This window comes from Gymnoscopelus microlampas (assembly GCF_963454915.1).
Source record: "Gymnoscopelus microlampas genome assembly, chromosome: 23".
In the NCBI taxonomy this organism is placed as follows: domain Eukaryota; kingdom Metazoa; phylum Chordata; class Actinopteri; order Myctophiformes; family Myctophidae; genus Gymnoscopelus; species Gymnoscopelus microlampas.
In genome coordinates this window covers 19,782,193-19,795,340 of record NC_139960.1, presented here as the reverse complement: position 1 = coordinate 19,795,340, position 13,148 = coordinate 19,782,193, and the positions used below count along the sequence as shown (strand labels likewise).

Here is a 13,148-nt window from a genome sequence, read left to right as displayed (position 1 = left end):
CTACAAACCGGATGTATCTTTGTATCTTCCTGTCGCTGGTTTACATTGAAAATTAATGGTAGCATGTATCTTTTAATCTGCCCGTGTGAACGCACCATAAGCCCTATTTCAGTGTTTCCAAACAAGGAGTCCAAACGAATGTTGCACAAAATAATATATTTTCCTGGCCATTTATAAATAAGTCCTTGCTTTGAGCCACTGTCTCTGCCTGTATGATATCAATGTGAATTCAGTCGTACTATTTGTTATCCTGTAACATAGATTCCTTCCATATGTAACATCCCTGTAAAAGTCTTAAGTGTGTGTGTATGATGGGGGGATGGGAACCACTGATGCGCAGTGATCTTCAATTTTTGAACATTTCTGGTAAGAAGAACAAGTACTACGAAGTTGACTAGCATTCAATGCCTGGTGTTTTATTCCAAAAACAGTTTTTCCTCAAAGTCACAACAGCAAAAATAAGCAAATTATTTAGAATACATTTTATCAATTCCTTTATAAAAAAAATAACCAAAAGCTATTTTACAAAAAGCTTTTGTGCAATATTAACCTGGAATTTTGTCTCTAAAACAGATTCAAAGCCTAAGAGATAATACATAACTCTTACATTTCAGAAGGCACAGCCGGTACAGAGTAAAAAGCACAGTGCATACGATATAGTATAAAAATCATACAAAAACAAACCACTTACGACAGCTAGAACAATACAAACAAGTTCACAGCCTCAAATACACTTATCAAAGCAATACAAAATGACCATACAAAGATTTACAATACAATGCATTATAATGCTTGGCCCTCGCACTAGCTAGCAGATGCACTGCTAGCAGTCTGGAACGGGCTGTGTGAATGTAAAGTACAATTGACAACTGACCATATTAACATGGTGGCCATTTTGGTCTTACAGAAATACTGAGGGTGTGAAGGGGGTTGGGATTCTAATCCACAGAGTATGATGTAAGACAGGGGTCTTCAACAGGGGGTCCTCAGAGTTACTACAGGGGGTCCCCCAAATCTTTGTGTGATAGGATTTGTTTTTACATTAACCACTTGAACCCTAACATCCCTTTTCTGAGGAGAACTTTAGCCAAAAATAGCAGATCTACAAGCTCACACATCTGCTATTTTTGGCAAAGAGGTATAGGTGTAGAGGAAAAAAAGAGCAGACCTAATTTAAAAAAAAAGTTATATAGAGGGGGTCCCTGCTTCATCTCTCTCTCAGCTAGGGGGTCCCTGGCCTGAAAACGTTGAAGACCCCTGATGTAAGAGCAAAATGGCTGCCGTGCAAATATGTTAAATGCCAATTTGTATCATTTATACCATTTTTGGATGAGATGAGCCCAAAAATAAAAAAGTAAACATGAAACGAAATGTTAACTGCAAAGGATCTTCGCAGAGAGCGAGCCTCAAAATGAAGCTCCTGTTTCTTCCTTGTCACACATTAAAGCTATTCAATAGAACAGGTTCATTCTGATCGATAGTGATATATATATTTTATATATATATATATATAAACACAGCCAGAAGAAGGTGGCTGACTCCCATCTGTTATACTGATGGAGCTACATGGTCATTCTTCTTTAGTCCTGGATTTTGCCCTGATCTGGCCCTTTGCTGGGCCTGGTTTGGATTTAAGTCCTGGTGCTTCAGGTAAGATCAGGACTTATGGGGTCCAGGGGAGAGCAGTAGGGGGGAGGAGGTGTCCAGACCGGATAAGGGCATAGGGATGGGTCCATTCAGCAGAGTGGGAAACTACAGGGAGGGACAATGACATTCATATTCAACTCATATTATTCACATTTATTCAATTTCAGATGATCAAAGTCAAAACGAGGACCAGAGATGCACGTTGAAAGATGTCGATAAATGTGTTTGACTTAAAATGGCTTTCTACAGAGGTCGGCCCTGACCCCACTGCTGCACCATGGGAGAATGTGGAGCGAGCGGCACTTCCTGTTGTGAGAGAGTTGCCGATGGGAGTGGGTGGAGCTCCTGACCCCTTCCTCCTCCTCCTTTCCCTCCTACTCCCCTCCCCTCCTCTCCTCTCTCACCAACAGGAAGCTGCCCCCTCTGCTTGTCCACACTAGAAAGGAAACATCTGTGGCTTATTTTGAAACCCGCACACACGGCGGTGAATCACACAACGCTGAAGTCCTAGTCTGCAGAAACACACAGGCTACAGTGAGTGTAAGTGGCAAATCTGTCATGTGAAGTGACTTGGAACAACCTATGGTTGCCAGAGTTTGGGATTTGCTTTACTACTACTAGCCTCCACCCACCCACCCCGAACCAGTGTTGATTTAGTTTTAGTCATAGTCTTTTGAATAAAATTTCATTTAGTTTTAATCATATTTTAGTCACCTGAAATGTTTTAATTTTTGTCTAGTTTTAGTCGACTAAATATGATAAGATTATAGGCGACTAAATCTACAGTTGATTTAGTCGACTATAATGTATTTTGGCGGTGCTTTGATGGCGTCGTAATAGCTGATTTTACACTTGGTTGCATGCTGACAATAGCCGATCTACAAGCGCGTTGTGAGCTTGTAGATCTGCTATTTTCAGAGCGCAACTCCCGAGCGCAACCAAGCATAAAAGTCTTTTAGTTCTACTGGATCTCTTATCCACTAGTCCCTCACTAACATTTAGTCTAGTTTTTATTTGTTGACGAAATTGTAAATATATTTAGTCTTAGTATTAGTCATCATAGCTTAGTTTTTATTTAGTTTTCGACAGTGAAAAAAGGCAGTCGACGAACATTTTTCGTCATAGTTTTAGTCGACGAAATCAATACTGCCCCGAACTGCCCTTTCCCTAGAACTGGAACAGATTTAGCCCTCTTGAGTGCCCGATAAGTGGGCAGTCGTTCAGGGGAGACAGGCTAAAGAATGTGAGAGTGTTGGGGTCCATTTCTACACCATTTCAAAATTCAAGAGTTTATTTGTCACTCACTCATACATAATTCATAATTAGATAACCACTTCAGCATAATCCACTTCTTCGTATGACAAATAGCAAAAACAGCCAATCTACAAGCTCAGTGAGTGAGTGAGCGAGTGAGCTTGTAGTCTGCCATTTTTGAAAACGTGAAAACTTTGCCAAAATTAGACACGCCAGGATTAATGTGGTTAAATGAACACTCAGGATTTTGCTGTGTGCTCAACCTGTGTGTTTGTGTGTGTTACCTGGAAGAGGGGTCCATGGCCCTGCAGGCGTGCAGGGCTCAGGGGTCCCACGGGGCTGAGGCTGCTCCAGAAGTGGATGCTGGAGAGCAGGGGACTTGGAGTGAGGAGGAGGCCAGATGGAGTCTAGAGAGAGAGGACAAAAACCAAACCGCAAATTGTTAAATTGTAAACGTACCGCATGTTAAAAAACAAGAGTTATGTTGTTTACAATGAAAACCCCATTTGAAAGTGCCTGAGTTATAAGAACACACTGCGTAGCATGCCGTCATTCACCCCTACCCGGGTGCTTGTGTCTGTGTGTTGTTTTAGTGAAGACCACGGCTGGAGGGGGAAAAAAGAGGAGGGGGCGCCCTCTAGGAAACTCCCCCATTTTTAACCACTTAAGCCCTATAGAATTCATTGCATGATGAATAGCTTACTACAAACTCATAACTTCTTTTTGTATTATTATTTTTTTAAGTAAAACATTTTGATTTCGTCTTTTTTTAAAGTTCTCCGATACAGAATTCCTCGACAGTACATTACGCTGCATAATACGGAGAGAGTCGGTTTAACCAGATTGACACTCAGGATTTGACAGTGTAGGAGTGTATTTGTGCTGCTGTAATGAAGTTAGACTGTCCCCTCTGGTGTATTGTTGATAGTAAGGGATCCAGCCACACGCCGGTGAATCAGGAGCTTTAGGAACATATGGCTTCACTTACAGACCACCCCGCCCTCTCTCTCTCTCTTTCTCCCTCTCTCTCTTTCCGCTCACCTCTTTCCATCCCCTCCCTGTCTACAACTTTTGCTTCTTTTTTTCCTTCGCATTCTCCTCCTTCAGCCAGGAGGCTCCTCCTCCTCCTCAATCCTCCTCTCCTCTCCTTCTCTGTCTGCATTTACCTCTTCTTACCTCAGACCCATGCCTCCCCCTTTCTTTCTCATGCCTGCTTCACTTCTCTCTGTGTGTGTGTGTGTGTGTGTGTGTGTGTGTGTGTGTGTGTGTGTGTGTGTGTTCCCTACCATAGTGGTTCTCAAACATTTGCACGTCAAGGACCCTCAAATTGACCACATACAAAAATGGATTTGGCCGCGGACTGCCATCAGAGCCGCCGCTAGGGTAGTGCAAACGGTGCGGTCGCACAGGGCCTCGCACTTGGGGGGCCTCACGCCAGGCAGGTTTTTTATTTTTTATAAATATATGAAAGTGAACAGAATCACGTTAATTAAGAGTCCATCCCAGACCATCCCAGACCAGGTTGTTAAAAGGAGATAAAACATTTAAAAAGTATGTTGTGTTATATTTTGCTTAAAAAATACAATGTGAAATTCATGGTAGCTTACAATTTAATTCATTGGGAGTTTATTTTTGTTTTGTTAAGAAGAGCTAAACCAGCAGAATTTAATATGGGGTTAACATGACACCCGACTTAATGTTTTGAGGGCAAAAATAATAATAAAAACGCAAAAAAAACGCAAAAAGAATCGCGCATGCATGCTCCCGCGGACCTCGCACAGGGCCTTGCGTTTCTCCCAGACGGCTCTGACTCGCATCTGAAAATAATTTGCGCCAGCGACCTCCACGATTTGCGTGTGTTGTTAGAACGTTTCAAGAATATATTGTTCAAATAGCAGATCTACAAGCTCACAACACGTCGCATCACGACACGTTGTGAGATTGTATTGTTTCAAATAGCCGATGTATGTAGAGTTAAAGTGGTTAAACTGATTTTGATGCCATCACCCCCTGGAACCCCCCCCTCCGCCCCCTAAGGAACCCTGGGGTTCCCACTGTGTGAGAACTGCTGCCATACCATACCTGTGCAGTGAAGAATGCTGGTGTCAAAGACCCTGAGGGCAGCGCCGGGCTGTTGAGTGCAATCGACCCAATGTCACTTCCTGCCAGCAGAAGGGAAGGGGCAGAGATCTCCAGGCCTTTGGGTTTCCTGGTTTTGGAGGGGCCACCGCTGCCGGACAGGCTCCTCTTCTCCGGCGTGGGCGTGCCGTGCAAGCGGTCCCTGTCCCTGTGACCGGCCGACAGGTTGAGAGGCTGCGCATTCTGCTCCGACTCGTCAGTCTCTGGGAACGGGCTCCGCCCCCTCCACAGCGTGCGGGCGGGGCTCTGCGGCGGAGAGGAGGAACCCGACGACGAAGAGCGGACCCGCCGAGGGGAGTGCCTGGACAAATGGTGCCCGCCCTCGGTGGAGGAGGGCGGGGGCGAAGCGGAGGGGAGGGACACCCCCGGCGACGCCCCGCGAACCATGTGGCCGCCGCGGTTGGGCACGAAGCGGATGACCGAGGAGTTGTCGTCGGCGTGGTCGTGCTGCCGGGGCTCCGTCTTGATGGGCCGGTGCAGGTCCGGGGAGTGCTGGAGAGAGCTGACGGTGAAGGAGGAGTAGAGGCCCGAGTGGAGGTACTCGTTCCTTCCGCCGCGGACGCCGTCCTCGTCGCCCTCGCCCTCGGACAGCACCCCGCCGCCGCTCTCCTCGCCGCAGCGGCCCATCTCCACCGCGGCCGGGTCCATCTTCAGGATTTCGGGGAACGACACGAACTTGTACACAAACTTCTGGCCAATCACCTTCTTGATGATGTTCTGGGGAGGTGTAGAGAGAGAGTACATGGATATAAACCTTCAACCATGTTAAGCCTTCAGGTCATGCTGCTTGTACTAACTATGTTTTATATTTTATATTCTCATTATTATAAAGAACCTACATTCAACAGCATTTTCACTTATTTGACTTATTTGTTTAGTTATTTTGCAGATTATATTACATACAGTATATATCAACAAATAAATGACTATTTATAGACTAAATAAGACTATTGATCACTGATCAGTATATCAGCAGTATATCAAGTATTAATGTAGAATATAAATAAATATAAAAGTTTAAATTAACTGCAATACTTCAGTGATGAATACATGAATGCATCAATAACTATAATTCAGAAATATAATATATATTTCTCATTCCGCATAAGTTATTTCGCTATTTTATGCTAATACCTTTGTACTTTTACTTGAGTAAGATTTCAAACACTCTTCTTTGTAACAGAGTATTTCCTCACACAATGTGGTATTGCAAATTTTACGTGAGTAAAAGATGCAATACATCTTCCACCACTTACTTTTACTATCATTATAGTGGAAGGTAGGGTTGATTTTGACACCAAATTTTGATTCAGTTTTAGTCATAGTCTTTTGAATCAAATTCCATTTAGTTTTTTAGTCATATTTTAGTCACCTTAAATGTTTAACTGTTAGTCTAGTTTTAGTCGACTAAATATCATAAGATTATAGGATTATAGTCGACTAAATCTACAGATGATTTAGTCGACTAAAATGTATTTTGGCGGTGCCTTGATGGCGTCATAATGGCTGATTTTAACCTTGGTTGCAAGCTGAAAATAGCTGATCTACAAGCTCACAACGCGTCGCAGCGTTGAGCATAAAGCATAGTCTTTTAGTTCTACTGGATATCTTCTCCACTAGTCCCTCCCTAACATTTTAGTCTAGTTTTTATTTGTTGACGAAATTGTCACTATATTATTATATTATATTACTATATTTCGTTTCCGTCAGTGAAAAAAGGTAGTCGACGAATATTTTTCGTCATAGTTTTAGTCGACGAAATCAACACTGGTGGAAGGAAGCGTGTTTGTCGCTGTACCTTGTCGTAGTAGTAGCGCAGGGCCCGGCTCAGCTTGTCGTAGTTCATGTTGGTCTTGTTCTTGCGCAGGCCCCACAGCTTGGCCACCTCCTCGGACTTCAGCAGCTTGAACTCCCCGTCGTTCGACGTCCAGCAGATCAGGTGCTTGTGGCTCTGGTCCAGTAGCAGCTGTAACAGGAACTGCCACAGCGTGATGGCACTCTCCATGACTGTAGGGGGAGGTGGGAGAGGATGAGTCTCTAGGCCTGTCTGTCACAATTATTACGCAATCGCCTCGTCGCTAATTATTTGCGACGGTCGCAATTATTCTGCATAATCGTCACAATCTTTCGAAAATGTTCACTATTTATTGATTTTGAAAGTATACATTTATTAAATATGTCAGTAATTTCTTTGTATATTGAAGTTATTTGCCCTGTGAAATTTTTATTTACAACGCGTAAAAGGCAACGTGTGTTCCAATGTTCAATGCCACAAACACAATGTATTTGTATGACAGTTAATCGTCAGGGAAAATGTCATGATCGTGACAGCCCTAGGGGGAGGTAGGCACGAAGGTGGGCGAAGACGAAGAAGGGCCTGTGTCCAACCCCTTCAGTACACCCAGATCATGTGACTTCCTCTGACATGCTCTCGAGCAAATGAATGAGCAACCACAAGTACAGCAATCTTGAAACTGTGTGTGTGTATACACATCCACACACACACACACACACACACACACACCGCAACTTTATGTTACTACCTGTGGTAAATCACAGTATAGTTACTAACAATGGGGCAGTAATATACATTACAACACACTTTTAGTGTGTACGTTCTTTTGTAAAACTGTAACAATGTTGATGTTATTGGCCAAGACATACATCTACTGTATCTCTTAAACAGAATCATCATACTTCAATATCGTGCGATCAATAATTTTGTAAGACTTGACTTCTGCCCCCCAGCATATTGCATTTCTCATTTTGAAATGACTCAGTCTTGATATTTCCTTCCACAACATAATAAAGCTACCGTAGTAAGCGAAACATATCTTTATGAATGAAACTAGTCCTGCATGCATCAAAGGCTTGTGTTGTGGGTATAGATCATGCTTGTGTGTGTGTGTCTTTGTGTGTGCAGGTGGTGTGTGTGTGATTTATACTTAGTTGCATACAGGTGTCATGCACCGAAAATAGCAGATCCTCAAAGTACACAACACACGCACTGCGGCGCGTTGTGAGCTTGTAGTAAAAAACGAAAGCCTGTGTGTGTGAGCGTGTGCGTGCCTGACTGTGAGTCTGACCAGGGCCAGACAGTGGTGGATTTAAGGATGTTTCCATGGCGATAAAAGAGGATGTGGTCTGTGACCTTGTGCCAAGACAAGCCCTGGATTAACCAGAGTATTTACCTGAAACTGACTGACTGTCTCTGTCCATCAACACACTGTCTCCTATGATTCTCTCTGTCCGTTTGTGTCCTTTATTTCTGTTATTTCTTTGCACGTCTGTCTGTCTGACTGTTTCATTCTTTCGCCCTGTCTCTCTATTACTCTGTCGCCCAAATTAAACCTGTCCAGGAAAGGTGGATGGGGCTCAGATGATGCCCCCTCCATGTTAGCACATGCACACGCACAGGCGTGCAGAAACGCATACCGTGTATGAATCGATATGCACAAATGCTCTCACTCACGTACACACACATGCAGCGCGAACATGCACATACAGAGGTTTGTGTTTTTTGCAGAGGTCGCATGCATGTGTGTGTGTGTGTGTGTGTGTGTGTGAGTGAGAGGGAAGACTATGAAAGCTTAAGACTTAGACTTAGTTGCACGGCGGTGTCGTGCACCAAACATTGCACATTTTCAGTGCACGACACAGTGCACATCCAAGTATAAATCAGGCATAAAGCTGTCTAAAGGAGGACTTCCTGTCATTCTGTTTCAGGGGCGTCTTCTCAGGAAAAGTCCTGCCCTCACTGAAAGGTAGGAATTCCTGTCACTGGGAGGCTGTCGGAAACACTGGAACCTCGGGCAGGGGGACAAATGGAGGGTTTCCGCACACACGCACAGACGGACACACACGCACACACACATGCACTGTAGGTAGGACACACAACAACATATGGAGAACGCATCCGTGTTCCCAGAGGACACGGCCTGATGTCATACTGTATATATGATGTATGTTCTGTGCGGTCTTTGGTGTTTCACACTAATGAGCCCTGACAGGGAAGAAACAAAGCAGCAGGAACAGTTTATTTTGGGCTTTCTGGGGAAGAAAGGGATCTCTGCACAGAGGCTGATGATGAACACTTAATTTTGCTCTAGAACAGTGGTTCTCAAAATTGTATTTCAAGGACCCCCTGTAACTCTGAGAGTGTACAGATGGTTCCATCTGTGCATTCTCAAGAGTTACAGACCTGTGAGGGTGCATTTGGAAACCCCCCCTCAAGAAACCCTGAGGGTCCCTGGAGCCCACCTTGAGAACCACTGCTCTAGAAGAGCCTCAGGGGTTCAATGTCACATACAAGGCCATAGGTTCTTAAGACATAGGCTAATACCTTCATATATGGTCCTTGTCCTTGGAATCACAAGTTTTACTGGCAAAATGACAGCATGAGACCTGAAGTGACTTTGACAGCAAGGGGATTCTAATTGTGGACTCTCCAGTCCTTTCCCCCCTCCCCCTGTGTGTGTGTGTGTGTGTGTGTGTGTGTGTGTGTGTGTGTGTGTGTGTGTGTGTGTGTGTGTGTGTGTGTGTGTGTGTGTGTGTGTGTGTGTGTGTGTGTGTGTGTGTGTGTGTGTTTGTGCCATAACAAATTACGCTCTCTCCATAGCGCGCAGCCAACGGAAAAATCAACTCGCAGTCGCAATCACGCGTTATGCGCGCCGCAGCCGCTCATCCACATATTGGACACCATAGTGATGTCATAGTCTAGTTGTTGTAGTAGTAGCAGCAGCACACATCTGTTATCAAACCAGGTGAACTATTTTCCAAGAGAGTTGTATATATATATATAATGCACAAATACCCAAATTCTCTGGTCTCGGAAACCGCGCAGAGCCCGTATATATAGTGATGTGATGGAGGAGGCTGGAACTCAAACGGCTCTTTGTTTAAACACCAATGAGTCATTTTCAAGATGTTGTCTGCTGCCAGTTTCAATCCGGAAGCGCATGGCAATTAGTCTGCGAGCTCCAGACAAACCAGAAAGTCTACTACGACTTTTAAAGGGGCCACGAATGCAATTTTCACATCAACAGCACTCTCTGGGAGTGGGACTCTTCTTTACTGTGAGACCCGGGTTCGAATCCCGAGGAGAAGAAGAACGTGAACGTTTGCCATGGAATGGATTGCAGCTTTAATTTAACTCCCAACTCCCGAGAGTGGTTACAATGTAACCAAATGGTTACATTGTAACCACTCTCGGAGCATTAGTACACTCCCCGAGAGGTACAAATGGATACATTACTGTGTAGTTACCCCAGTTACCCCAATGCAAAAGTGCATCCCTTGATTCCAAGTCCATCGCTGTCTTGAGCCTCTCATATTTCAACACCATATTTTTCTGGCAGTGGCAGGCTGAGGCTTACAACTGAACTGAACTTGAGATCACTTTTTTTTGGGCTGCCCAACCACCACGCACACCGAGATCATTTTTTTACGTAAAAAAATATTATAGCCTAAAATGGAGAAGGAAAAAGAAGTACAACATACCCTGGTGTGGACGGTAGATGTTAGTTAAAGGGACGTGTGTTTTCCATGCTGATGCCGTCTGGACTGCGGGTCTGTGTAGACTCTACTAGACTGTAAGAGGATCCGGAGCTTTTCTCTCTCTCTCTCTCTCTCTCTCTCTCTCTCTCTCTCTCCTTCGGAGCAGGAAGTCGGAGCGCAGACAGAGAGCCGGCTCACTTCCTCTCGCGCATTATTCCCCAGGCGCTCGGCCGTCTGTGTAAACACGCTTTTCCTTCTCTGTGTGCGCACGGCACGCACGGGCGACGCACTTACGTGCGTATACCTACTCGGACACACACGCACGCGCGCGCGCGCGCACACACACACACACACACACACACACACACACACACACACACACACACACACACACACACACACACACTCACTCACTCACTCACTCACTCACTCACTCACTCACTCACTCACTCACTCACTCACTCACTCTAAAAAAAAAAAAGTACATGTACAATTAAAATTAAAATGAAATACAAATGGGTTAACACTAAACAGAGCTGTGTCAGTGTCACATACAACTTGAAATCAAATCTCTCTCAATTAAACATTATAAAGTACATCAATCAAACTCGGCCTCCTGGTGGCATTATAATAGGGCAATTTTAAAAGGGTGGCATTTGTTCATCAACGTAGTGCAAATGTGCGTGCAAAGTGTCATCACAATTGGAGCTGTGTTCATGATTCATGGAATTTTGTACAAAATGGACCACCCCTGCAAACATTAGATGTCAATCTTAGCCAATCAGGATGGAATTTGAAAAATTAAACAGATCCGTTTTGATCATATGACTATTGTGTGTATACATGTGTACCTATTTCCGTGAAATTTGGATAAATCTGAAGATGAATCTAAAAAATCGCACCCAGTGTGAAGTGGGCGGTGTGGTCACAGTGGTCATCACAGTGATGGAAGTGATTCACTTAAAAAAAACATAAAAGTGTTTTTTTTAAGTCCATACTGCTATTCATAGGGCTGCACATGTGTCATGTGTTTCGCTAGCCAATCACAGTCCTGAATTTGCAAAGTCAGCCAATCACATTACAGCTAGTGGTGATGACACTAGCTGTAATGTGATTGGCTGACTTTGCAAGAGTATAGATTTGCATTGACTGTGGAATTGGGTTAGCGGGTTTGGGTTGGCTATTTGAACATTTTCAAGTGGCATTTCTTCCTAGGCCTAGTGGGAATGTGCTTGCAAAGTTTTACGGAAATCTCAAGCTGTGTTCATGATTTGAGGCATTTTGTTCAAAACGGAGCACTCCTGCAAACATTGGAAGCCAATCTTAGCCAATCAGGAATATGAAAAATCTGAAAGACCCGTTTCATTTAATGACTATAGAGATACTCTGTAGTGTAGGCTACTGATTTGTGGGATTTTTGAACAAAATCTGTAGGAGTTTTGCTGTCCAAAAATGTGTTTTGCACAAATCGGCCTCCTGGTGGCGCTATAACTGGCCCATGTGAAAAATTTGGGCCAGAAGTTCTGCTCTGGCATCCAGGGAGTGTGTGTGCACAGTTTCGCTGCCATCAAGCCAAATGTGCCGGAGATTAGCTGTCCACAGACGGACGGACGGACGGACGGACAGACAGACGGACAGACAGGGTGCAAAACATAGTCTTCGCCAGGCCGAAACAATTAAAGATTCAGGCTTACTAGAATAAAGAAATAAACTGAAACGACGTGCTTTTGCTTTAAACACGCACGCTTGCGCACACACACGTCTTTTCATTCTCTGTCTCTCACACACACACACAGGTCTGTCACCCTCCCTCTTGATCTCTCTCTCAACACACACACACGCACGCACGAACGCACGCACGCACGCACGCACGCACGCACGCACGCACACACACACACACACACACACACACACACACACACACACACAGTATATTATTGCAAATCCGCCGACTACCCAGGGCCAGCTGACGTCACCTTCTTCCTGTTCACTGGGAGGGGTTCCTGTTTCTACACACACACACACACACACACACGCACACGCACACGCACACGCACACGCACACATCCCATCATATCAGCTTTTTGTAGATATATTCAATTAAAGCCAGCCAAATGCCAAACAATCTTTTAGCTTGAATCACTCATATAGTCCATGGGCCAAGACCCCAAATTTAACAAATCGGTACCATCTGAGTGGGCAAGTTTTATTTTTGTATTCCTATACATACCTGCATTATGTTTTTATATGATAGACCTTGCTGACTAGTATCCTTTCACCTCTTAAAGTAATGCACTGCTGTCATTCAAAAATAGGAAAGCACCTTCCCTGGAAAGTATCTTTATTTCTTTATTTCCTCTCCCTGGGGCATGTCTGCACTACTGGCAACCCATAGATACTTGTAGCTCCTATATGTCTATTTTGCAGTAATTTGTCTAATCCACAATGGTATTCATTATTCAAGTCGCCATTGGTAGACTTTCAGATTTAAATAATTGCAATGTATTTTCACTTAACACTTCCTATGCATCTCATATAATGCATTACAAACCTACATATAATGCATTATAGAGTGATTATAATCACTATAAATGGTAAAAGGGTCAATGCTT

General features: G+C 44.1%; 1 protein-coding gene across 1 annotated transcript; it reads right to left on the bottom strand.

The window, feature by feature from the left end:
• Positions 1 to 390: 390 nt before the first annotated feature.
• On the bottom strand, positions 391 to 10,741 carry elk3 (ETS transcription factor ELK3). Its single transcript, XM_084049458.1, has 5 exons — positions 10,540 to 10,741; positions 6,839 to 7,047; positions 4,984 to 5,757; positions 3,186 to 3,308; positions 391 to 1,752 (listed from the first exon to the last, which is right to left on the bottom strand). The coding sequence occupies exons 2-5, from the start codon at positions 7,043 to 7,045 to the stop codon at positions 1,657 to 1,659; spliced, it is 1,200 nt and encodes a 399-aa protein (XP_083905584.1). The 5' UTR covers positions 7,046 to 7,047; positions 10,540 to 10,741; the 3' UTR covers positions 391 to 1,656.
• Positions 10,742 to 13,148: the final 2,407 nt, after the last annotated feature.

Coding starts and splice junctions, on each gene's coding strand:
- elk3 (XM_084049458.1), bottom strand. CDS start 7,045: ATGGAGAGTGCCATCACGCTGTGGCAGTTCCTGTTACAGCTGCTACTG. Junction 3,309..4,983: donor CAGCATTCTTCACTGCACAG/GTATGGTATGGC, acceptor CTCTCTCTCTAG/ACTCCATCTGGCCTCCTCCT. Junction 1,753..3,185: donor GCCATGGACCCCTCTTCCAG/GTAACACACACA, acceptor CCCTCCCTGTAG/TTTCCCACTCTGCTGAATGG.